The sequence below is a fragment of the Trachypithecus francoisi genome, unplaced genomic scaffold (assembly GCF_009764315.1).
Source record: "Trachypithecus francoisi isolate TF-2019V2 unplaced genomic scaffold, Tfra_2.0 Lachesis_group15, whole genome shotgun sequence".
In the NCBI taxonomy this organism is placed as follows: Eukaryota; Metazoa; Chordata; class Mammalia; order Primates; family Cercopithecidae; genus Trachypithecus; species Trachypithecus francoisi.
Genome location: NW_022681460.1, coordinates 1,553,290 through 1,579,949, shown reverse-complemented (window position 1 = coordinate 1,579,949; position 26,660 = coordinate 1,553,290). Strand labels below are relative to the sequence as shown.

Genomic DNA, 26,660 nt, shown 5'->3' with positions numbered 1-26,660 from the left:
TCAAATTATACTACAGACGTATAATAACCAAAACGGCAAAGTACTGGCATGAAAACAGACACATAGACCAATGGAACAGAATAGAGAACCCAGAAACACATTCACACACCTACAGTGAACTCATGTTTTGACAAAGGTGCCAAAAGCATACACTGGGACAAAGGCAGTCTTTTCAATAAATGGTGCAGAAAGAACTTGATATCCATATGCAGAAGCATGAAACTAGATTCTTATCCCTCATCATATACAAAAATAAAATAAAAATGGATTAAAGACTTAAAATCAAGACCTCAAACTATGAAACTACTACAAAAAACATTGAGGAAGCTCATCAGGGCAGTGGCCTGGGCAAAATTTTTTGGGTGATACCCCACAAGCACAGGCAACCAAAGCAAATATGGACAAATGGGATCACATCAGGTAAAAAAAGCTTCTGCACAGCAAAGGAAACAATCAACAAAGTGAAGAGACAACCCACAGAGTGGGAGAAAATATTAGCCAACTACCCACCTGACAAGGGATTAATAATGGGAGTATGTAAAGAACTTAATCAACTCTATAGGGAAAAATAACCCTAATAATCTGATTTTTAAATGGGCAGAATATTTGAATAGACGTTTTTGGAAACAAGATATACAAACAGGTATATGAAAAGGTACTCAACATCATTGACCATTAGATAAATGCAAATTAAAACTACAATAAGTTGTCATCTCACCCCAGTTAAAATGGCTTTTATACAAAAGTCAGGCAGTAACACATGCTGATGAGGATGTGGAGAAACAGGAACCCTTGTACACTGTGGGTGGGAATGTAAATGAGTACAACCACTATGGAGAACAGTTTAGAGGTTCCTCAAAAACTAAAAATAGAGCTACCATATGATCCAGCAATCCCACTGGTGGGTATATACTCAAAAGAAAAGAAATCAGTATATCGAAGACACAACTGCACACCATGTTTGTTGCAGCATTGTTTACAATAGCTAAGATTCGGAAGCAACCTGAATGTTTATTATCAGATGAATGGATAAAGAAAATGTGGTACATATACACAATGGAGTACTGTTCAGCCATAAAGAAAAATGAGATTCTGTCATTTGCAACACCATGGATGGAACTGAAGGTCATCATATTAAGTAAATTAAGACAGGCACAGAAAGATAAACATCACAGGCCGATTTTTTGTGGAATCTAAAAATCAAAACAATTAAACTCATAGAGATAGAGAGTAGAAAAAATGGTTACCACAGTCTTGGCAGGGTAGTGGTGTGTGGGGTGAGGAGGTAGGAGGGGATGGTTAATGGGTACAAAAAACATAGAAAGAATGAATAAGATCTAGTACTTGCAGGCATAACAGGAGGACTATAGTCAATAATAATTTAGTTTAATTGCAAATTTTAAAGTAACTAAGAGAATATAATTGAATTGTTTGTAACAATGCTTGAAGGAAGGGATACCTAATTTTCTATGATATGATTATTAAGCATTGCATGCCTATACCAAAAATATTTAATGCATTGTGTGTATATATATATATATATATAGCCATGTAGCAGCCAAAATTTTTTAAAAATTCCATTTTTGGAAGAAAATTTTTGCTGCTTCTGGAAAATCTCATTGGAAAATGGAAAACAAAATACAACAATGCAGAGAACATACTATTTGTTGTTATGAAAAAAATTCTTGTTGGGAGATTTCGCTTATACCTTCTCAGTTCATCCTAGTGGCCCAGTGGCAGGGCCGCTCAGCCTGATGTCAGGGAGGGGTGCAGGGCAAAGATTAAATCACACATTGGCTACCGGGCTGAGTCTGGAAATAACATGCCTGAAGGAGGAAGGGTTCGCTGGGGAGGAGGACAGAGGCTAGGCTGACGTGTGGAGACAAGGCCAGGTTTTTCATAAGCATTTTCTTGGAAGCTGCCAGCGGGCATCTTTGGGGTTCACTGTGGTGAGTCCTGCACCCCTCGCTGGGTCAGCCTCTCTCCGTGCCCCGGCCCTCCAGATGCCAGTGCTCCGGGTCCACCGCACGTGAGGCCGAGGAGGTCGGGGCCAGGGGAACCGGGGCAGGTGCTCCTGTGGAGGCCTTCAGTGGACTTGAATTTTAAAAAGCTTCCTGCGGAGCGGTCCTGGCCGACTTCTCTGCCGCTCCGTGGAAAAGGCCTCCAGGACAGTGGCCTGAGCTCAGCCTTGGAGGACTGGGAGCCGGCAACCCGCGCTGGGCACGGACACCCGCTTCATCCCTGACCGCCAAGCTCCAGCCCTGCTGGGGACCCTCAAGGCAGGACGCCGGGTGCCCCCGCACGACCTTTCCACGGAGCTCTCCGCCGCCGAGGACGCCCGGGCCGGCTTTTCCTGCCTCCTCTCCTAGGCCGCAAGCCTGGGTCCCCTGGAACTCAGCCACGCGTCACCTCCTGCACCGGACTCGGCTCTGCGCCCCGGGCCCGCGCGCACCTGCGGAGGGGAAGGAACCACTATGGAGGCCGCACTCCAACGTCCTCCCGAATTCCGCAGCTTTTGGGCCTGTCTTGGCCTAGAATCCTCAGAAAAGCACGACCCAGGGCCAAATCCAGTCTGCCGAGTGTTTCTAGATAAAGTTTCATTGGAACGGAGCTGCTGTCCCATCGCAGCGCAGCCAAACCCCTGAAAGCTTTGCTGATCCCGGCCCAGGGCCTCTGGAGCCCCACGTTCTGTTCTGATTTCCTCAGCTCCTGGCTTCTTGCATTCAGTAGCAATAATACCAGGTACACGCACGTGCTCTGTAGTGGACGCCTTATTTGCCACTCGCCAAAACCCCGTTTCTCAGGAATGGGAGGGTCTTATCCCCATTTTACAGGAGAGAAAGCTGAGGGCAGGAATCTTAAGTTGCTTTCTAAAGTGCTTCCGTGAGAGGCAGAGCCATGCTCTGAGCCCCTGGCTGTGTGTTCACGTGCATTTTCAGGTGTGTGCACATATGTGCTGTGTGTATGTGTGCTCTTACCTTGCCATTTGAGAAGACTTAAATCCCTGCCTTAGCATCTACAATCACTCCTTTAAAAAAAAAAGAAAAAAGATAGAAAAAAAAGAAGATTATTAGCCCAGCATAGTAAGTTGTACAGAAGTCAAGGCTCCTGTGCGCCTGCTGGGGTGGCTGAGGCAGCCCTAGGGACTTCCTGTGGGCTCGCCCCCAGGATGGCCACAATTCACTTTCACATCTTCCTGGGCAGTCCCTGTTCTCAGCGGCTCCACAGGGCTGTGGTTAGTATGAGGAGATTAAAGTCAAACCCGAATGCTGAAAAAGTCCAAAGCACACTTTGTATAGGTAAGAATGACGGCTGATCTTGGATTCCTGGTTCTAAACGTTCATGCAGCATACTAGCAGATAAGATCACACATGATTTTGGCTTTAGTGGATGCTGCTTTCAAGGAAAGACTAAGCAACTTGTCTGCAAACTTTGGAATGAAGTTTGGAAATCTACGTGCCTGATACACATGCTCCCTAAATGAAGGGTGAATCTGTGTGTCCTTTGGTTTTGGGTTCACACTGTCATCACTTTCTCTAAGGGTGAATCTGATCGGGTAACTAATCCCAAGGACTCTGTGCATCCCTCTCCTCCATCAATTTGTCCAGCTCTGAGGGGCCATGATTCTGTTATTCAGTTAAGGTTAGCATCAGATTCCAGGCTGGCTGGGGAGAAGAAAGTAGCCAAAGTGGCATTATATGGGAGCTCTGAATCCCTTACTACCATGGGCAACAGGTGGGGAGAATATTTCCTGGCATAAGGATTGCACAGTGAGATGGTTCACAAGTGGGGAAATGGCTCCGGGAACAGATGGATGGACGGTTGGCCAGTGCAGTCCTGTGTGCATGGACGGCACTAGAATGCCTATTTAGGTTAGGGATTCATTTTCTCTCTATCCCTGAAAAATCCACACCACTTCAGGTCTTATTAAAGTGCTTTGTCACAGGACACCATCCCATCGGACTCCTGTCCCACGGACAGCATGCCAGCCTTCCGTGGCTTCTCCTGTATGACGAAGAGAGATGCCCTCCATGGAGTTATGATAAGAAGAGAATACTGGAGAGGAGTCAGGGTTTTCCAAGCAACCCCTATCATAGTTTGGTGTTTTTCACTTTTGAAATACTGCAGTGTTGACCCAATCTTGGGTTACGTAAAAAAATAAATAAAGTAAACTTACATGCTTTTCAGCTGAGCTCTTCCTTCTCTATGCAGAATTAACATGACGACTCACATCTGCTCTTGGGATCGGCTGTTGATGGTCCTCTGTGTAATTCGCAAAGACACTCCAACAGGATGAGCAAAGTCACAGGCACTAAAGTGGGGACTGGTCAAAGGCCAGTTAGGTCGTCCACTCACCCTGCTTCAGGACAGGATTGTTTACTTTCAGAAGTTTGTCCAAACTCAAGAGTCATGATAGATGCAAGTTGTTCTTGACAAGCAGAGCCTCCCTACCCAGGGCACAGGGCCTCTTCCTCGTCCACAGTGTGAGCCGGCCAAGGTGGGGTGGTGTCATGGGTTTGGAAGGTCACCAGCAGCATTGGCATACATGTGGGGCTGAGCACAGATCATGCTGGAACACGCACAGGGACCCTGTGCTCAGAAACCAGTTACCAGCGCAACTCAACACGTGTGACAAAGGTCTGATTCTATCTCTGCCCCAGCCCTGAATTGCCAACTAAGGCCTTTGCCAGAAGGGCACATCCCCAGCGTCACCGTTTCCCCAGCAATGGAGAGGGCTGTGTTCATGTATTCCCGCCCAAGGGATCATTGTAGCAATTATGTGTCATGCATTTGCAGAAGCACTGAGAATAAGCAAGTAAAAAGGAAGTTTCTGAAGTGAACTAAACTAGAGCATGCCAAGTGCTATAATTAGATCTGTTCTGGAGGCCGTGGTGCAGAGGAGGGCAGCAGCCCTAATTCAGACAGAAGGTGGTCAAGGAAGCCTGAGCAAGTTGGCCACAGCTCCCTAGACAGGACATCGCTTATGGCAAATCTCGTACCTCCATTCCCTCATCTGATGGCTTAGAATGCCAGCCGTTCCTCCCGTTCCTCGTCCCCTCGGTACTCCCACCCCACCAAAGCACACACCTGCTTCTCAGAGTCCTTGAGGTGGGCCACCTGTCCCAGCAACAAAGGGTCCATGTTTCGCAGGAAGCTGATGCCTAAACCAGGATGGGTGCTGATCCCAGCAGAGATGATGATGCTTCTACCAAACGTCAGTTGTCATCACGTATATAAACCCACAACAGAAGCAGGTAAGGCAGTAAATATGGACTGAATGCAATTAATTTACTAATTCTTTCATAGAATTGTGAGGTTCTCATCCCTCTTTTCCCAGTCCAACATGTAGTATTTTTTTTTTTTTTGTCACTCTAAGGCTTCCGAAGATACCAACTAAGCTAATTACAAAGCCATTTTTAAAAATAGGTATACATCTTTAATAAAGTACATGTATTCCTGAAATGCTTCTCTTGAAATAAATGTCTATAGGTGAAACAGGAGTCTCCCGATCCCCTCAAATAACCTATGACAAGGGTGTGGCTCGCCTGTTCGATCACCACACCGTCCAAACCCCGGACTGGAGTGGGATCATGCAGACCAGCAGGTGCAAGACTCAGGCAAGTGCTTTGGGCTCCAGCCCTGCAGTAGTGTCTATGGGTGGGTGCCTGCAGTCCCAGTGTTACAATGTTCTTTTAGCCTTGCCATCCACAGACAGCTTAAGTGTTAATCAGCCCAATGGACCCTCTGCCTTTTGCAAGGGCCAAGGGCCAGTGTGACAGCTTTCTGTATTCCAAGCTCTTGCTCAGCATCCTGGAAGAATCGGGTCACACACAAATTTGAAGGATGAATGAGAGTTTTACTGAGTGGTGGACGTGGCTCTCAGTGGGATGGATGGGGAGCTGGAAGGGAGGATGGAGCGGGAAGTTGATCTTCCCTTAGAGTCTGGCTGTCCAGCAGCCGCAGTCCTCTCCAGCTGCTCCCAGCCGAACTCCTCTCGTCATTCAGACATTCCTCCTCTTCTCTCTTTCTCTGCTGCCTTGTTCTGCTGTCTATCTGCTTGGCTCCTCACCTGCTCGTCTGCTTCTGGAGTCTGGGGTTCAGGGTTTGTATGGGTACAGAATCGGGGGTGGGTGGGCCAAAAGGCAACTTTCTGGGCTCAAAAACAGAAAAGCCTTTTCCCACTTAGGGCTGTGGGTCTCCAGGCTTGAGGGTGGGGCCTTTGCTGGGGAACTGCTTTCTTCTACTCAGTATTTTCTTGTCTCCTGTCTATAACAGGTGAAGCAGCTTCTCTGTCGAATTACATTTTAGTTTAGGAAAATATTTTTGCAACTATTTCTGCTGTGAACTGTGGAGAGACAAGAGAAGCTATCAAGCATAAATAGTTTTCTTCTTAGTGGAGCTCAGAAATGTATGGGGAAAGAGTTGTTTATATTTTCATAAGAATTTCCTTAATTGAAATCTTAAGAACACACAGTGAATTAATTTTTTATTATATTGATACTATTGGGTAATGAAAACCAATTTCACAACCTTTTATAATAGTTCACATAGTTTACATTTTATTTAATTCACATTTTGAAAAAGTAGAATCCAGTTAGCTGATTTGAGCAAGCACACTTCAGTTGGCAGGTGTCCCTTTACAACAAAATAAACCATGAAGAGAGGACAGGAGGCACAGAAGATGCCCAGGCCCACCCTGCAGTGAGGGCTGCCAGGAGAAAATGTCCCTATTTTCCAGGGTGCTTTGATTCTTTTAATACAGGTGGCTTAGATTTTATCTTAATTTCTTCTTACCTCTTCAGGATTAAAACACCTTAAGCAGAGTAAATGACAGAGCTGCACATATCTGCTGTTCCTGATTTATCTCGATGCAGTGGATGCTTCCACATGGCTGAGATGCAGAACTCTTTACCAAGAGGTCATGCTGTCAAAGACAACATATGTTGTGCATCTCTGCAAATAATTCTTCCAGCATTTGCTATTCACCAGGCAGAAGAGGCCAGTGATCTAGAAAGCATTTCCTACTAACTTCCTCAGCCTCATCCCTGCTCACCCTCACACATAAGCCCAGCCTTCCCTTCTCTATGGGTCCAGGTATTCAGGAAGGAACAGACAGTTGGCTTCAGGAATTGGTTTTTATTAAAATATCAGTTTTGAACTTATTTTCTTTGTTTTACATAGAAAATAGAAAAGACAAATCTTGCGATTGCCTATCAAGATAGCTTGTCTAAGGCACAAGCTGACCATAGGGTAGTGTTTAAACTTCTGCATCTCACTCAGCCACCTTCTGCCCCTTTGCAAAGCAGCTTGCAGGCAGGTGTGCACTTGCTGTCTCTGCCTGGGCAGCTCCTGTGGGAGCTGGGTGCACCGGCTCCAGCAGTTCAGGTCTTCACTCAATAAGAGTCTCTATTCACAGTAAATGCCCTTCTCTGTGACTCTACTTTTCTGTCTTTTCGACAATAGCCTCTGATATATATTACTATGCATCTTTCCTCTTGAAAGTAAACTCCAAATCCCAGCACTTTGGGAGGCCGAGACGGGCGGATCACGAGGTCAGGAGATCGAGACCATCCTGGCTGACACGGTGAAACCTCGTCTCTACTAAAAAAATACAAAAAAACTAGCCGGGCGAGGTGGCGGGTGCCTGTAGTCCCAGCTACTCGGGAGGCTGAGGCAGGAGAATGGCGTAAACCCGGGAGGCGGAGCTTGCAGTGAGCTGAGATCCGGCCACTGCACTCCAGCCCGGGCGACAGAGCGAGACTCCGCCTCAAAAAAAAAAAAAAAAAAAAAAAAGAAAGTAAACTCCATAATAACAAGGAGCTTGACTGTTTTGCTCACTGCTATATCTCCATTTTCTTGAATAAACGTATGTTAATTAATTTAAAACCTAAATTAGCACATGATTTATTAATAGGTTAATAAATGCCTGTAAAACACATGGCTGAGACTCTGCAACCACAGAACCGAGATGATGTGCTGAATAGGCTCTTGTGGACCCTCTTGCTGAGCCCATTACTAAATAGTCAGCAACTAAAAAACTTATCCCATTTTAAGTGACATGTAAAATCACAGAACATAAAAAAGAAATGAATCTTAAGCTACCTCCATTGGAGCCAGGGTCACAAACTCCTATATTATGGGGATTATGATCTCTGAAATATTTCAAAATTACAGAAGCAATCAAAAAATGGCTTCTAGACATGAGTCTGAATAGTAGACTCCCCATCAACACAGACATGCTCTTTTGGTATCAGTGACTTGCAGGCAGGATCAGCAACTGTCTCCCACAAGCCTGGAATAACCGCTGGCTGCATCTGTCACAGGCTGGTGGTGGCGATTTGGAGAGATGTTTACACATCTCAAACTTCCACACAGGCAGGAGATAAATTCTCTGAAGAATTAAAACATACATTCTGAATTGGACTCCAGAGAAAATCCTGTGGATTCTTAACCCCAGGCAGAATGCAGACTGTATAATGAATACAATGTGTTTTGGGTGGGGGCGGTGAGGAGAGAAACGTCACCACCACCAGCAATGCACTTTTTCAAGGTCTTTGGCAGAACCTGATATGTAAACAGATTTTTTAAAGCAACTAACCTCAGAGTTGTTTATTTCATTCTCTTTAAAGTGAAAGGATCATCTATTTCATCAAAGCACAGTGGAATCATTTTCTTCTTTCAGAAATGAAATTACAAAGATGCATTTTTCCCTGCGGTGGGAGCAAGTGACTTTCCTCATTTCCCCGTCAGCCACCACCTGCACTCGTGGCTACAGCAACGTCCTGTGCTTTGTGGCTGGGAGTCAGCACAGCACGCGGTAAAATTCATCACAAGTTTCCCTTTGGATGCAATCCAGAAAGAAAAGGATTTCAGATTTAGAGAAAAGGAATGGGTGGTCCAGGGATTCTAAAATCAAGTCTTCAAAACAAGCTGGAGCCTTGTATGCCTTCAGCATCCACAGAAACACAGCAGTTATTAAATGTAACATCTGTGTGTTCTTTCCATGCCAACTGCATATGGCAGCAGGTTCTGCCTTGTATCTGTGGCTGCTCCAGAGGCTGTGAGTCAGTGGTCAGAGACGCCTATGCTTTCCCCACAAACAGACCCCCTGAGATGGCTTGGCTGCATCCCCATTCAAATCTCAACTTGAATTGTATCTTCCAGAATTCCCACATGTTTTGGGAGAGACCAAGGAGGAGGTCATTGAATCATGGGCTGGTCTTTCCTGTGCTATTCTCGTGATATAAGTAAGTCTCACAAGATCTGATGGGTTTATCAGGGGTTTCCGCTTTTGCCTCTGGCTCATTTTCTCTTGCTGACACCACGTAAGAAGTGCCTTTCACCTCCCGTCACGATTCAGAGGCCTCCCCAGCTATGTGGAGCTATAAGTCCATTTAAACCTCTTGTTCTTCCCAGTCTCAAGTATGTCTTTATCAGCTGCATAAAAATGGACTAACACCCCCCTCCCCCTTCTCAGTGTCCCCACACACTCAGGGCTCATGCTCTGGATCCTCCGTATTCTCAAGTTTGAAGCTCGGTTCCTACCCCTTGTCCTCTCCCCTCTCCATAGCCTCCAGACAGTCCACTGCAATGCCTGACACTTTCTGTCATTTCTCTCAAAACCAGCCCAGTCTTTCCATGCTCATTTCATCCCCCACCCAGCTCAGGCAATGAGGCCCACCAAGGTAAAGGCTGAGAGCCAGAGGGATGTGGAAACGGAAAGTAAAATTCTAAGCTCCAACCATCCGAATGGACCTCTCCTCCTGGCCAAGGCCATTCGGAAGTTAACTTGACAAACTAGTTCAGGCCATCATGGGAAAAGAGAGTCTGGCGTGCCTTATCATACCCTCCTCTCTTTTGGAATTACCGATAGAACAGACTCTTTAAGTCTGATAAGAAACATTTACAATCTATTCTCTCCGAAGCCTGCTACCTGAAAGCTTCAACTTCTTGATAAAACCTTGGTTTCCACACCCCCTTATCTTAACCTAGACATTCTTTTATATTGATTCCAGGTTTAGATAATAACTCTTTCAACCAATTGCCAATCAGAAAACCTTTGAATCACCTATAACCTGGAAGGCCCTATTTCCAGTTATCCGCCTTTCCCAACCAAGCCAATGTACATTTCACATGTATTGATGCCTTATGTCTCCCTAAACATGTATAAAATCAACCTGTGGCCTGATCACCTTGAGCACATGTTCTCAGAATCTCCTGGGCAGTGTCATGGGCCATGGCCACTCACATTTGGCTCAGAGCAAATCTCTTCAGATATTTTACAGTTTGATCCTTTTTGTCTAAAACCAGAAGACATAAAAGCAGAGTCAGGCACATAAAAGCAGAGTCGGGCACAGCCTCACTTAGGACCCAACAGAGGATCTGAAGCTGTGATGCTGACAAATGCACATATAGACGAGTAAACAGGCGGATGGTCCAAGAGTCAATATATGTAAGGCATTATCCTCCCCAACTAACCTTGCATAGTGTCTGCGGTTTAGAAGGTATTAATATTAGAGCAGTTAGGGCCTTCCTAACTGAAGGTCCACAGAGGATGAAGTCAGAATGGGAGACTGAGGTGAAGGAGGGTGGGCCATTGCAGGAACTTAGCACTAGACAACATAAAGGATCCTCCTGCTGACTCATCTAACAAACATTCACTGAGTGTGTACTAAAAACTGAGTACCTGTTCACTCTGATGACAGTTTCTTTTGCTGTTACAGAATGGGAGGAAATCTTTGCAATCTACCCATCTGACAAAGGACTAATATCCAGAATCTACAAAGAACATGGAATACTATGCAGCCATAAAAAAGGATGAGTTCATGTCCTTTACAGGGACATGGATGAAGCTGGAAACCATCATTCTGAGCAAACTATCACAAGGACAGAAAACCAAACACCATAGGTGGGAGTTGAACAATGAGAACACATGGACATAGAGCAGGGAACATCACACACCGGGGCCTGTCAGGGGTGGGGGGCTGGGGGAGGGATAGCATTAGAAAAAATACCTAATGTGAATGACAAGTTGATGGGTGCAACAAACCAACATGGCACATGTATACCTATGTAACAAACCTGCATGATGTGCACGTGTACCCTAGAACTTAAAGTATAATTTTAAAAAAATATAAAATAAAAAAACTGAGTACAAGACTACATTCTGGAATAAACCTGTGAGCAGATACATAGATAATCTCTGCCTTCATGGAGAATCCAATGAGAGAGAGAGAGAGTGAGGAGCCATTAGTCAAACAATGACATCAGTGCTCAGGGAAACATGTATGTCATGGGTATGACTGGCTGTGGCTGGTGTTGCAGGTGGTAAAAGAATTTACCAAGATAGTCATGGGTAAAAAAAAAAAAAAAGGCAGATTTATTAGAGAAAGTTCAAAGATTCATTGCAAGAGAGCACAGCAGAGAAGGGCCTGTCTGCCGAGAGGCAGGGGCTGGAGGGAAGCTTTATCGGGTCGTGCTGGAGGGGCTAAGTGCAGACAGGATTGTGCTGCTGGGACTATGTACACAGCGAGGTATTTGGGAACAGGCTGCCGTGCAAGTGAGTTGTTTGTGGTTAGCCATTTCTTGGGACAGCTGTTCTCCCCTTCCTCATTGTTACTAACTTATCAGGACTCTGCAATATAAATTCAGGAGCCAGGCCCAGCTCAGGAGGCTGGAGAAACAACACAGGAAGAAATGAGCCCTGAGTTAACAAGTGAGTGCTGAGAGGCAGGTAACTGGACGAAGAGAGTGGGAAGAGAGTGCTAGGTAGAGAACAGCACGTGCAAATATCCTGTAGCTGGAGTGACATAAAATCACTTAGGGAACTGACATAAGTCTGAGGGGCTGGGGACCAGGAACAGGGGGGCTGCAGTGCCAGATTGCCTCCAAGAGGCAGGTTGAGGCACTGCTGGAATTTGTTTAGAGACGTTGAACTGTGTTACCTGGTGGGAAATGACCTGAACAGCATGTGTTAAACGTCATTTTGAATACAATTTGAAACATGAACAATAGGAAGCAAAAGTCGACCCGAAGAGACCAGTGAGGAGGCTACTTCAGCCTCCAAGCACAGGTCAGAGGTGGTTCCCCACCACCCCGGGAGGCAGTGGAGATGCAGGGATGAGAGGAGTGAAGAGATGCTTAGGGGGAAAAACTGAAAATCGTGGTTGATTGAATGTAACATCGTGTCAGGGAGGAAGGTGTCAAGTGAGATTTTTTGGCTTGGGTAATGTCATGGATGGTAGTGCCATTCACATAGAGCTGCATGGGTTTGGGTGGAGAAAGTCATGAATTTACCTTTGGACTCACAGCATTTTCTTGTACAGGGGAGAAATGCCATCTTAGAGGCTGTGTGCGCACAATACAAGGGGCCAACTTGATTCATGATCCCTAAAATTGAAGCCTGGAGATTTCCTGGAGGAAACAGGTGTAGTTAAAGAAGAGAGCTGAGGGTCAGCCTCAAAGAATGCCAGCTACTTATGGTCCATTTGAAGACTGTGAGCAGGTATGAGGCACTGAGAGGGAGTGACTGGAGATGTAGGAGGAAGAACCAATGAAAGTCTCATGCAAACTGAAGGAAGAGGACATTGCGAGGAAGGAAAGGTGAACAGGGCTGGATGATGCTAAAAGGCACAAGAGAGCACCTAGCCCTCTTTCTGCCCCATGAGGGCACAGTGAGAAAATGCTGTCTGCATCCTGGAAGAGGGCCCCCATCAGAAGCCAACCGTGCTAGCACTCTGATCTCAGACTTCCAGCGTCCAGACTGTGAAAGGGAAACACACCTTGGCATCCCCAAATCACTAAGCTAAAGGGAAAAGTCAAGCTGAGAACTGCTTAGGGCAAACCTACCTCCCATTCTATTCAAAGTTATCCTTCTGAAGCTCACCTGAGACAAATGCACACCTGATTGCTTCCTATCCCCTGTTGTTGATGCAAAATTGCAGTCACTGAGCCAGACTAAATAGTATCTTCAGTGGAAGGCTCATCAAGGACTCAAAAAATGCAACCTTTTGTCTCTTACCTACCTCTAACCTGGAAGTCCCCACTTTGAGTTTTCCTGTCTTACTGGACCAAACGAAAGTACATCTTAAACATATTGATTGATGTCTCACGTCTCCCTAAAATGTAGGAAACCAACCTGTACCCCCACCACCTTGGGCACATGTCTTAGGACTTCTCAGGCTTTGTCATGTGTGCATCTGTAACCTTGACAACATAAATTTTCTAAATTGACTGAGATTTGTCTCAAATATTTTGTGTTCACAAGACAATGAGAAATAAGTCTCTGTTGTTTATAAGCCACCCAATCTATTGCACTTTAACTGCTGAAAGGACTGGAACACGGGTTTGCTTGTTAGATCAATTTTGTCAATCTAGTTGTTCGTCTCGTCTGTGTTACCACTGATGTTTAGTCGGTCTATTTTACCTTCCTGTTACTGAAGTATACTGGATTATTCCAACATGGTTGTGGGCTTATCTGTTTCTCCTCCAGGTTTTTTCCCATTTTTGCTGTATATATCTTGAGGTTATTTTTTAGGTGCACTAAAATTTTATTAGATTAAAATCTAAATTTTATTTAGATTAAGAATTGGTATGTCTTCTATGTATGACTCTTTGTTTTCATTACAAAAACTTCCTTAATTACTAATGCTGGAAATTTTCTGCCTTTGATGATACAATTCCCTGCTTTTTCCCTTTTTTACATAATGTATGTCTCCTATAAAGAGCATGTAGTTAAATTTTGTTATTTTAATCCAATTCAACAATATTATTGGTTAACTGGCACCCTAAGTTCATCTGTACTTTCATACCTTTACAATATATCTGGATGTGAGTCTACTCTTTTATATTTCATTTTTAATGTATGACATTTGGTTTCAATGCATTTTTCTTATTTCTTTAATTATTTTTGCATTAATCAAGTATTTCTATTCTAATTATGTTTTCACTCTTCTCTTAACGGCTATTCTAAGGATTAACACATCCATTCCTGATTTATTTCTTGCTGGTGTTAATTATTTCCGTTCCCACTTCCAAATGATGAAGGACATTGGAACACTTTAGCATGATCAGTCCTCTTTGCTGTTTGTGCTTTTTGGAAGACAGCTATGCTAACCACCTACCACAAACACTTCTTGTTTTTGCTATTTGAAATGTGTTTCAGTTGCATTTGGTCTTTTTGTTTCATGTTATTATTTTTTTAAAGATGGGAATCTCAGTATGTTACCAGGGCTTGTCTTGAACTTCTGGCCTCAAGTGATCTTCCAGCCTCAGCCTCCGCAGCAGCTTGGATTATAGGTGCACAATACCACACCCAGCTCTATTTGATCTTAACATCATCAAAACTGTATTATTCCCATTTGATAGAATCCACATTTTTTTTTAACTCTGTACTTGCTCTATTTCCTATCTGGTATTTCTGTGGGATCATTTGCCTTCTTCCTACAGACTTTCTGGTCATCCCTGTAGTGTAGCTGTGCTGCTAAAAGTTTTCTAAGTATTTGTTTACCTAAAAATTGTTATTTTTGTTTTTGAAGAATATTTTTAGAGTTAGTTATTTCTTTCAGCATTTTAAATATCACATTCCAGTGTCTTCGAACACCCATTCTTCTTTTCTTCTTCTTAAATGTCAGTTAGCATTCTTATTATTGCTCACATAGTCTTTCAGTCTTCCTCTGGTAGAAAGATTTTTTTTTTTTTTTTGACTTTAGCTTTCAAAAGCTTTACATTAATGTGAGTAGGTGTGAATTATTTATCTGTCTGCCTATATGTCTTGGATCTTTGGAATGATGGATTTAGCAGTTTTGGAAACTACTTGGCTAATAGTTCTAATAATTTTTTCACATTTTTTTTCTCTCCTCTCTTTTTGGGTGTGCAGTTAATGCTGTTTAGACTTTTTCTCCATTTCTCCTAGTTTATTTTTGTATACATTCCAAACTTTTTTTTTACTCTGTGTTTCCTTCCAGATATTTTCTTCTTGCCTGTTTTCCAATTCACCAATACTCTCTTCAACTCCATCTCATTGCTATTAAATCTATCTATTGGTTTCAGTTATTGATTTCAGTTAATTTTCAGTTCTATGATATTAATTAATGGGTTTCAGTTCTCTCATGTAATTCCCCATAATATCACCAGTTTTCTTATACATATTTTGATTATTTTAATGCCATTTTCTGATAACTCTTTTATCTAGATTACTGGGTTTGTTGTTCTTGTCCATATTTTGGTTTTTTCCCCTCATTTACTATAATTTAAATGTGTTTTCTACTACGGCTTGTAACTTTTGTTTGAATATTGACACTATCTTATGAAAAATTATAGAAGCTTTGGAGAATATTATCTTGCTCCAGAGAAAAGCTAATTTTCTATGCAGTTTTGAGTAGTCACAAATTACCTTTATTATATCAGGGATCAAACTGTTTTAAGGCTGTGGGACCAATTTCCCCACAGTTCTAGTTGTTTTGGTAGCATGAATAATAGAAATCCCTTCTGCTTTGCCCTTTTTGATGATTGGTATAATTTGTATTTTCTTTTACTCCTGGGAAATAGTCATTCAGGGATCTCAGGTGAAAGTATAAAATTGACTAGATTTACTTTGGCTATTAACCAGTGTCCTTTTTGATGGAAATTAAACCTCAATATTTTCCATTCAACACCTTAAGGATACGGAAATCTCTCCTTAGATTTACAGAGTTTCAGATACCAGTTCTTGTATGTTTTTTTCTCTTTAATTCCCTGAAGTTTAGGAATTGTTATAAGCCTCCAAAAGAAAATTAGTAGAGAGAGTCTCTGTTCTCCAGGATATTAAAATTAGTAGAGACAGTCTCTGTTCTCCAAGATATTAAAATTAGTAGAGAGAATCTCTTTTCTCCAGGATATTAAAGTTAGTAGAGAGCGTCTCTGTTCTTCAGGACATTGTCCTGCAAGTCCTGCCACTGAGGCCACTCTACTCTCTGGCATCTGCCTCCTCAGCTGTTGGAGGTGCCGAGAGTTCTGATCTTCTTACCCTCAGCTGTTGTGCTCCAAGCACCCAAAATTGACCAAACTGGAAGAGAAAGTTGGGTCCAGCCTTGCATAATTTCCTTCTCTCTGGCTTTTCCATTTATGGCTACTCTGTTTGTTCTCCAGAATCTTCCAACAGTTCTTTAGAAAATGGACATATAGACACAGGGAGAGGAACAGCACACACTGGGGTCTGTTGGGGAGTGTGGAGGGACGGAGAGCATCACGAAAAACAGCTAATGCATGCTGGGCTTGATACCTAGGTGATGGGTTGATGGGTCCAACAAATCGCCATGGCACACATTTACCTACGCAACAAACCTGCATGTCCTGCGCATGTACCCCAGACCTTAAAATAAAATAAATAAATACATAAAGTAAAATAAAATACACAAAATGTTGTTCATGTTTAGAGTCATTCCCAGCAGGAGCTACCTCATCATGATCAGATGGATAAACACCATCACCACATTCTGATTCTGATCCACTCAGTATTCGAACAAAATATGTCAATATTTACACACACACAAGAATGAATGATAAGAGGGTAATTGATTTGCAGTCTTTTCTAGTTACAGCAGTAGGTAACATGAACTGATCAAGAATTACCTGTATAATTAAGGATGCACTTTCATCAAGTTTTGCTTTTATATTTAATACTCTTAAAATATGTAATTTTTATGTTGTTTTAACAAGTTAAGCATTAAAAGCAATAATAATAACACAATCAGAAACTTTAAAAATATGCAGTCTTAATGACATCATTTTAAGTTATATTTCTCAATTACCTATTTGTGTTGAAGAAGAGTATGATAGAGTGATTCCTTAAATGTTTCTATTCTAAAATTTATTGTGTAAGGTTAAAAAATAATAAGTAGGAAAATAGAAGGGACTTGCAAATTCAAGAAATGTGTAATAATTTAACATTTTGACTGTTAAAAAGCTTTTCCTGATATTTTTTCATGTGGATGATTCTGGTGTAAAGCAGACGTGGTATTTCAATGCCCTTGTATGTATATGAAACTGGTGTGACAGTTTTACTTGACATGTCAATGACATTGTTTGCAACTACTTAAACTTTGGAGAAAAATTTAGATACTTACTTACAAATATGCGGTCTTTTACATTCATGAGCAAAGAGCTTGAAGACTGCTTCCTTCAATCATTCCTTTTTTAGCATCGCTCCCTTCAATCATCCCCCTCCCTAGCAATGGTGTGATTGAAAACAGTTTCCTTCATTTGTCTTGGGTCCATTGCCTTTGAAGAAATTCATTTTGGGAAGCATTCAATCTTGTTCTAGTTTACACAGATCACGTTCCAGGTGTAAGCCATACCCGCTATCCTCATGGCTTATTGCACAGCCATGTGGCTGTTGTTGATTTTTATCTTTCTTATGTTTAAGTAATTATCTTGCTAGAACACTTCCTTAAGCAGTTTGTCCAGAGAAGATCACCTGGTCGAATGTGTTTTATTGTGTTCCTTCAACATCTTGAATTATTCCTGTGCATTTTAATAATAGTGGTGGCACATACGAAGATTGCTCATATCTGTCCCATTCTTTATGTGTCAGCATTTGAATACTGGATCTGAGAAAATTTAATTATAAAAATAGGTTTTCTGTAAATAAGAAAAATCTCAGAATACTGACACAGATACAAACCCAGCACAAGAATGAGGACTTCGTTCATAAAAATGTTAAATTATTTTCAGAATTAACATGTGAATAGACTCATAAATTTCAATAAACTCAATTGTTTTCTTTCCCCCAAAGTGCTTTACTGAGGTGTAGTTGACATATAAAAACTGCATATTCAATATATACAACTTGATGAGTTTGGAGAGAAATAGGCAGCTATGAAGCCATCACCACAATCTATGCCCTAAGCCTTTCTATTACTTCCAAAAGTCTCTTCCCACTCTGTGATGATGATGATGATGATGATGATGATGATGATGTTTGCAATAAGCACACTTAACATGAGCTGTATCCTCCTAGCAGATTTTTGAGTGTATCATACAATATTGTTAACTGTATGCTCTGTGCTGAACTGTAGAGCTCTAGGGCTTGTTCATCTTTCATTAACACCTCCCTGTTTCCCTCTCCTCTCCTCCCAGCCTCTGGCAACCACCCTTCCACTTTCTGCTTCTGTAAGTTTCATTGTTTTAAATTCATTACCTACATGGCATCTATCAAGCTGTATTTGTCCTTCTGTATCTGGCCTATTTCAGAGTAACATCCTTGGGGTTTATCCATGTGGTTGCAAATGGCAGGATTTCCTTCTTCTTTAAGGCTGAATAATATTCCATGCTACATACATACCACATTGTCTTTACCATACATTCATCAATGGACACTGGAGTTACATCAACGCCTTGGCTATTAAGAATAATGCTATAACTAACAAGAGAGTGCAGCTCTCCTTTGAGGTCTTCGCGTCAGTGCCTTTGGATATATGCTCAGAAGTGAGATTGCTGGATCCTTGGAGAACTCTATTCTTAATGTTTTGAGGCACCTCCACTGTCTCCCAGAGCAGCTCCATCACTTTCCATTCCCACCAACAGTGCACAAGGGTCCAGCTGCTCCACATCATCAACCCACACTTGTTGTTTTCTAGTTTTGTGGTTTTTTTAGCCATCCTCACAGGTGTGAGGTGACAGCTCATTGTGACTTTGATTTGAATTTCCCTGATTATTAATATCGTTGAGTGTCTTTTCGCATGCTTGTTGTCCATTTACATGTCATCTTTAGAGATATGTATGCTCAAACCCTTTACATTTTTAATTTTTTGGCTGTGCTCTTATTTTCGTTTTTGCTATTGAGTTGTGGAAGTCCTAGATGCCACCACAATGTAAAAAATTGCAGTTATATATAGAGTCCAGTGGTATTCTAAGAATCACTTACAAGTCACCATGGTAAATACCTGGTTCTTTTACCTAGTGGGAAACATCATCTTCAAACACGAAGTTCAACGGAATTTGTATGGATGCATAAATAACAAAGAAAGCCATTAAAACCTATAATTGAATGTTGTACCATGATAATCAGGGATTACACTTACAGTAAAACTTTTTGGTTTACCATGCTTTCTATAAAAGGGAAGGCCTAAAATATTCTCCGAATGCATCCCCCATGTCTGAAACGGCGCGAGTAGCCATGGAAAGGCTGGCATCCTCATGGGAACAGTCTGACCATTGAAACAGTAGGCTCGCTGGGGAAATGGTATATTTTACCTTGTGAGAAAGTCATGAGAAAACACACTTTGCTGGTTTGGAGGTTGCTGATGAAACAGGCCACCGCACGGGGATTGCATTTCTGGTGGCAGAAATCTATTCCTTCAGGGCTTCCAAACTGGCGGTTGATACATTGCGGATGCTCGGGAGATTTCAGTCTCTACCAGCTTTCTGGAAAATATATTTTTAATATAAAAGGGTGTTGACATTAAAAACGCATGCTAAGCAAGAGCAGAAGTGCTCCTCTGTACACTCACTGCTCACTCTCGGCGCCGTCTGTCTGGTGCCTTGACTCTCACTCTCCCGAGATGAAGTTAAACGCCGGGAGAGTTCACTGAAGCACTTTTAAAGGAGCCAACTTAGTATGGAAATCTCTTTACAATAGGCAATAACTAGCACAATTAATTCATGTAGGCTCCTGTTATAGCATCCTCAAACTATCACGTTTCCCTCATCCCTGCGGGAATTCATGCACCGGATATTTACCGAACACCTACTATGTGCCAGGCATTGTGGTAGGTTCGGGGAACATGACAATGGAAAATAAAAAAGGGGAAAAAAAACCTGCCCTCATAGGGACTGGTATTTTAATGAATCAAAAAGGGAGAGATTACAAAAAACAGATATAAAGGCCATAAATGACCCAGTTCTTTAGAGAATGGTGAGAGATGCATCCACAAAGAGAAAAAGTGAGCAAGACCAGCGGTCCAGGGTGCAGGGTGAGCAGGGCAGGCGGTGCCTTTACCACGAGCTTCGTTGTTGGGAGGTACTTTTTGTATAAACCGAGGAACAGATGGGGAAATCAGGCAGGTGGTGATCCCAGGGGACAGAGCTCCAGGAAGAGAGGAAAGCAGTGCTGAGGCCTCCAGACAGGAACACCGATGAGTATGTTCAAGGGGGAGTGAGGAGCCAGGGTGGCACAGCCTTCATGATGGAACTCCCCATGGAGAGGAAGGAGAGGAAGAGGACAGCCGTGGGAGAGCCACTGCACTCACCCAGGTGGGAAGCGATGGTGGCTCCACCAGGGCGCCACCAAGGAGGGAAGGAGATGTGTCTGGACATGCACTGGGAGGATAATTGGTAGGATTGGATGTGATGTGTAAGATAAGGGAGAATCCAGGGGCCCTTCAAAGTTTTCGGCCTAAGCAACAGAAAGGATGGCATTGCCCTCACCTGAGGTGGGGTGGCTGCAGGGAGGACAGATTGGAAAGGAGATCAAAAGTTCCGTTTGGGCATTTTGAATTCTCAATGACTACTGAGAGGAGAGGTTCGTCTAAGAGGAGAGGCTCAGCGGACAGACCCTATGTGAGTTTTGGGGTCAGGGGAGTGGTCTGAACCAGAAGTATGAATTTTGGAGTCAGTGGCATGAGGATGGTGTTTAAAGCCATGTTGACAGAGAAGAGGAGTGAATCAGGGCAAGAGTCTGGTTTCTTCAACATTCAGAAGCTGGGAACAGAGGGATCAGCAGAGGCAGCTGAGAACCAAAGAGCGGGACCCTAGAGGCCAAGTGAAGAGCAAGGCGTGAGCTGAAGACACTGTCCGTGTTGCCCTGTGTGGTGACATGCCCACGGAAATGGACTGAGAGGCACTGCCAGGATCACCGGAGTGCTGCCCCACAGAGTGGTATGCACTAAATGGTGGGGTGACGGCTGATGGGAGTGGGTGCAGAGTAATGGGGACGTAGCTTACTGAGAGTGTGGGCTGGGAGAATCTGTTTTGTTTTGTTTTACGATGGGCGAAATCACACGTCTATCTGCTGTCGGGAATGATCTGGCATCAGTGGTTCATTTTCCTTTGCTGGTAACAGGCTCCCAGGATGCTGTACACACACCCCTCCCTCGTGCATTTCAGAGGCTCCTCACCAGCCTTCTGATTCACACCCTCAAAGCAGGAAAGCCATGGTTGTTTGATGCAATCAGCCACATACTGCTATCTGGGAGTGACGACCGGCATCCAAGACAGTCCTCCCAGGTCCTGGCTACTGCGGCTCTCCCTGCTCCAGCCTGCCCGCCTCATGCTGGGATCTGTGTGCTCAGAATACGGCAAAAGTAGGGGAATGGGCTTCTGAGACCAGCCCACAAGTGATCGCAGCTTCCTGCCAGGCAAATCCTTGGCCTCCCGGATCACTCACTTGGGACGCTGAAGCTTCCAATGGCCGCAGGAGTGCGCTTGGAAGCCTCACCTGCAGTCCCATCCAGTCCTCAGATAACTGCAGACCCAAGGGACCCCCTGAGCCTCGGTCAGCCAGCTAGGCTGCTCCCCAACTTCGGAGCCCAGAAACTGTGTGAGATGAGAAAGGGTTGTTTAATCTGCTGAAGTTGGAAGTGAATGGTTATGCAGTAACAGATAACCAATTCTCAGGGGCAGACAGGCTTGGGAGAATGGAGATCTTGTCAACTGGAAGCACAGGTTTTCTTTGAGGCTTAGTTTCTACCAAGAAAACACAGAGATGGAAGATTCTAGACCACTCAGAGCCGACTTTTTTGTATAGTTTATTTCTGTGTCTTTGCAGAGGTTACTCAGGCAAAAGCATTGGTCTCCTGGCCGTTCACACACATAAGGCAGCATGTTTATCACACACTTGGTTACTCTCTGCAATGCTCCCTGTGGCTGGCACTATTCACCGTTTACATTTTCACCACCCCATCGGGAGGACACGTAGGCTTTAATTCCTACAGCCAGAGATTTCAGCAACGCCAGGCACAAGCTTCTTATGTCGTCTTTGAAGGAGCACAGATGATTTAAAAGAAAATAACACTAATAGCCAACACCAGGGACCCCTTTCTGCTTTATGGAAGCTCCCTCCACAGAGAATCCCATTGAATATTCATAGGAAGCCAGTGAGGTCTCTGTGGCCCCCACTGGCCTGACAAGGACAAAGAGGCCCCGGAAGGCACGGAGCCCACCTGGAGTCACAACGCCAGAGACTGCAATGATCCCAGGAGCAAAGCTGGCACAAAAGGCTGTACCCTTTCTCCGTGCAGGAGAGGGGAGTGGTGTGGGCTGTGTGAGATTTCCTAGAGGTGCCTCTCGACATGGCCCTGCCAGCACCTTTGTTTGGTGGTTTAATCATCACCGTGGAATGGCTCCAAGTCTGAAGGGCTTTTTGAGCCTTTCTCCTGCTTTTCTTGCAGTGAGAACTCTGAATGAGGAACAGAGGAGAAGCAGATGCCAGATCCCCAAGAAGCACTCCAAGCCCTCTGGCAGTGGAGTTCCGAGAAGAAAGGAAAGAAGAAAGAACAGGGCGCAGTTTCCAGGTTCTGCCTGCCCCTCCAACCCCAGCACTTCCCTCCCGCCCTGAAGTCCTTCCAGAGGAGAGGCTATGAAACCTGTGGTCCCCGTCTGAGGTAGACCGGGCAGGAAGCACGCATGTTTTGTTGCAAAGTGGAATGTGCTAGTGTGCCGTCTGCTCAACCCAGTGTCTTCTGCTTTGATTTCATTTTCATTGTTTTAAGAAGAAAATAAAAATCTCAAGGACTAAGTTCTCATACTGTAATTCCTGGAAATCATTCTGGAGTCAAATACTTTTGTCTGTTAAGAAAAAAATAAAATGTAGAGATTTCCTGCAGCTCCGGGAGTGTCGCCAGCACACAGGGGTTTCAGGCTCCCCCGGCCAGAACTTCTGAGCAACGTGGCAGCTGCCGGGACCGGGCCTCTGAGTGCAGAGAGCAGGCGTTGCCAGGAGCGGACTCAGACGGCGGAGGCCCCTCGCTGACCCTCTCTGGGGCCGCTGCAAAAGAAGAAGAAAAGCATAGGCTTCAACAATGCAAAACAAAGTAACCTTGAATTCTGATGAGGAGCAGTTACAATGGCAGCCTAGAAACCGAGTGTGGTTTATAACACTCCAAACCCCATGTCAGCCTTTAGCGATTGTTATGCTGACCATCTTGCTAAAGGATGGCTTGGGTGTTTCCTTCTGTCGACTTCCCAGGGTGACAGATTGTTCGGCAGTGTCACCATTTTGTAGATGTATTCGGCATTTCCAGTCATAAGCCATGGATGATGTTGAGGACCCTTTATTCCTGGCGGGTGCCCATAAGAGTCTGCAAACTGTACCCAAAAGGGCACAGGCACCCCTGAACTTTCCAGGCTGTCTGGGCACAGGGCTCACTAGAACTGTTAAAGCTGTCAAAGCATCTCTGACACGTCCTTAGCCTGTGTTTGAAAACCTGCTGAGACAGGAGACTCCCCTCTACCAGAAACAGTGCATTCCGTCCACTGGGAGGGACACAAGGCCAATCCAGGCTTCAAAGAGAGAGGTTCACCATATTCCAATAATGACTACTGGGGATTTAGGGTTGGATCACCTTACCAGAGCTTGGAAGCTGCTTAGAAGTTAACATTAATTTTATTTTTCTTTAAAGTAAAAGTCTAGCAGGAGGGCCAGGATTTGGGCAACTCGGTCCTTCACGAAAAGGATAACATTGATCAGCCACACTCCACATCCCCAGAGTTAAATGTAGGAACAGCTCTGACATCTGACTTAAGAATGAGTTCCTTGCATGATATTAAGGCAGATCCGCAGATCCACGTAATCACCTTCACTTTCAGCTAGTAGCAGGACCCAACGAGGTAGCTGATGAGGAAGAGCCCCCAAGACAAGGCCCAGCGTGGGGCCATGGCCTTGGGATCCCGGCGACACCCCAGTGGTTCTGTGCTGCCAGCAGGCCCTGCCGCGTCGCCAGGCTGGAGCCTTGACTGTCAGCAGATGAGGCCATGGGTCGGGGTATCTCTCCCACCAGAACGGCATCGTGGGGTGCTCACTATCCCCTGGTCCCGCTTCGGCACGACTGGTGCCAGCTCCCCGGGGGGCCATTGACTGTTTTCACACAAGTCAGTGAAGCCTCCCACAATGCACGATGTCCTTAACAAATATAACACAGCCCGCTGGTATTGCCTCTTCCTTCACTACCTTCCACAACTGCTTGTTGGAGAGGAGCCTCCAGCTGCACTTGGCCACGGAGGTTTTTGTAAGAACACCCCACAGCATCATTTCCACAGGAGAACACATCCCAGCTCAACTCCAAGGAAAGGGCAGTTTTGAGAAGAATATGCTTGTGTTCTTGGACACAGCTCAGCAAATCCCTGACTTTAAAAAATGTGTAAGAAACAGAAATATAACATGGACTAAATACGCTTGCCAAGACGCACTTTCCTTGTGGCGAGACCCTTCCTTCTCCTCCCTGCCTGGGTGCTAGCAGGCTAGGAGCCCCAGCAGCAGAGCTCACGCATCATGATTGCAGGAACTGAGACCGGGCAGCCATTTGGAAGGGCGGGCAAAGAAAAGTGGAGAGACATTGGTCTCATGCTGCAAAATGAGTTACGAATAGTGAATCGTCAGCAATGCTGTCTCCACATGGACTGGAATTTGGACCTGCTGCTGGGACGGGCAGCTTTTGACCCAATGAGGACCATGCCCAGAAGGATGTCAGAGCAGCAGGGACCTAGGTGGGGTGACCTGGTGGAACGGAGACACCTGCCGGCTCAGCAGCCACAGCAGCAACTGCCTTTCATGGGACAGCGATGTGGCAAGAATTTCCCACGGGTTCCGGATTCCAGGGGAGCCTGTGTTGCTGGACCCTTTGCCACACCACCGCTCCTGGCTCAGAGGAACAAGAATTGGCCGAGTTCCAGGCCCTGCATGTGACAGGAGCTTCCCCCACCTCTCATGTGATCCTCGCGGCAGGCTAACGCGCAGGCCCTTCTGTTTTCCAGATTTTACCATTGAGAGGCGACAGCCATGTTTTCAAATGTCAGAGTAGAAGGGAAGAGGCGGGATGCAAATCCAGCCCTGCCTGGCACTGAAGCTGGTGCAGGTGCATCTGCAGGGCGCCACCGACAAGGGCAGGGAGGGCACTGCTGTGTTTCACGGCAGGGAAGCCCCCCCTTGATGCTCACATCACCCAGGTCCTCTGGCTTTGAGAACATCCCTTCCTTCGAACCCAGGTCATCTGAACAGTGTGGCCTGAATCCCAGGTTGGGAGTGAGTAATTCATCATCCAAACTGATTAGAGAACCTGAGGGAGGGAACTTCAAGTCAGGGATACAGGAGAAGAACGGGCTTTGTCTTCTGGAGCTGCCATAACAAAATGCAGAAGACTGGGCGGTTTTAACCACACAAGGGCCTCTGGACCCAGCACAGGCAGCTGGAAGCTGGGGGTCGAGTTGTGGGCACGGCTGGTTCCTGGGGAAGGATCCCCTCCCGGCTGCAGACGGCCTCCCCTGGCCGCGTGCCCGCCTGGCTTTCCTCGCCGCTCATTCACCCTGGTGCCTCTTCGGCTTCTTAGAAGGACCCGCAGCAGATGAGGGCCCCGGCCTGGTGACCTCACTCACCCCCCGGCACGTGCTGAAAGGTGATCTCCAAATGCAGTCACCGGGGATTAGGGCCTCAGTACCGGAACCGGGGCGACGTTCAGGCCTCAGCACCGGAACCGAGGCGGACGTTCGGGCCTCAGCATCGGAACAGGGAGGGATGCAATTGAGTTCGTAGCAAATGTTATCTTTGGGATCCTCCGTCTTCCCCACTGACCCCGTGAGGCTCATTGTGAGGGGAAGGGAGTTCCATTTCTGCTAAAGCCATAAACTGGAGATCCTAAGAAATCGTGGGACCACCCAGTGCTGACTTGCATAATCTCCTGGTGGCGTCCCTGTCTGCACCATCTCTCTCGAAGTCTGGCCTCAGGCCCCCAGCCTGGCACCGTGTCCTCCAGTCACCTCGGCTCCACTGCAGAGCTGCCTTATCCTCAGCACAGCCCCTATCTGCTCAGCATCTGCACCCGCACTTTGGTGACCTCCTCCTGTCCTCCCCACTCACCCTCTGGGAAAGGGGCTCCTACAGTCTGTTGGCCCTGCTGCCAGCTCTAACCCATTGATCCTATCACTGTTTTGGGGTCAGTCCCCCATCCTCCAGGTATCCAATCCCCCCACCTAACCGTATGTGAATTCCATGACAAATCATTTTTAACACCACCTTGCCTGCAATCTCACCATTTTTGAATTTCTGTTTGTTGAACTTGCTTGGCTAAATCTGATTCTCTTCCATCTCTGTGTTCAATTACACAACTGGTCATCACTGGTAAAAAGCTCAAAACCACCCACAGAGACAGTCCAGCAGGCCGCATCATGCCCCCAGCCAGCCTCCTGCATCTCCCTCACTGTCTCCTGCCCATCTCCTGGCTAACACTCGTGCCTTCTCCCTCTCCTTAACCTGCACCAGCTCGGGCCTCACCCTCATGCTGAGCTCCAACCTTGCTCTCTCCTGGTCCCTGGCAAGGTGTGGGTGATCTAGAGGAAGTCCCACTCATCCCCGTGCCCTGTCCACGGATGCCCTGGCCCCTGAACCCAGGACCCTGCCTTCCACACCAGGGACCAGGACGCACATCCCCGCCCTGCAGAGCCAATTCGTGGCCTGGCCTGCCCGCCACCCA

General features: G+C 45.3%; 1 protein-coding gene across 1 annotated transcript; it reads right to left on the bottom strand.

Moving 5' to 3' along the window:
- Nucleotides 1-21,725: 21,725 nt before the first annotated feature.
- LOC117097959 lies at nt 21,726-25,843 on the bottom strand. The gene is made up of 2 exons (XM_033236520.1): nt 25,497-25,843; nt 21,726-22,963 (listed from the first exon to the last, which is right to left on the bottom strand). Exons 1-2 carry the CDS (start codon nt 25,774-25,776, stop codon nt 22,833-22,835), a joined length of 411 nt encoding a protein of 136 aa, XP_033092411.1. The 5' UTR covers nt 25,777-25,843; the 3' UTR covers nt 21,726-22,832.
- Nucleotides 25,844-26,660: the final 817 nt, after the last annotated feature.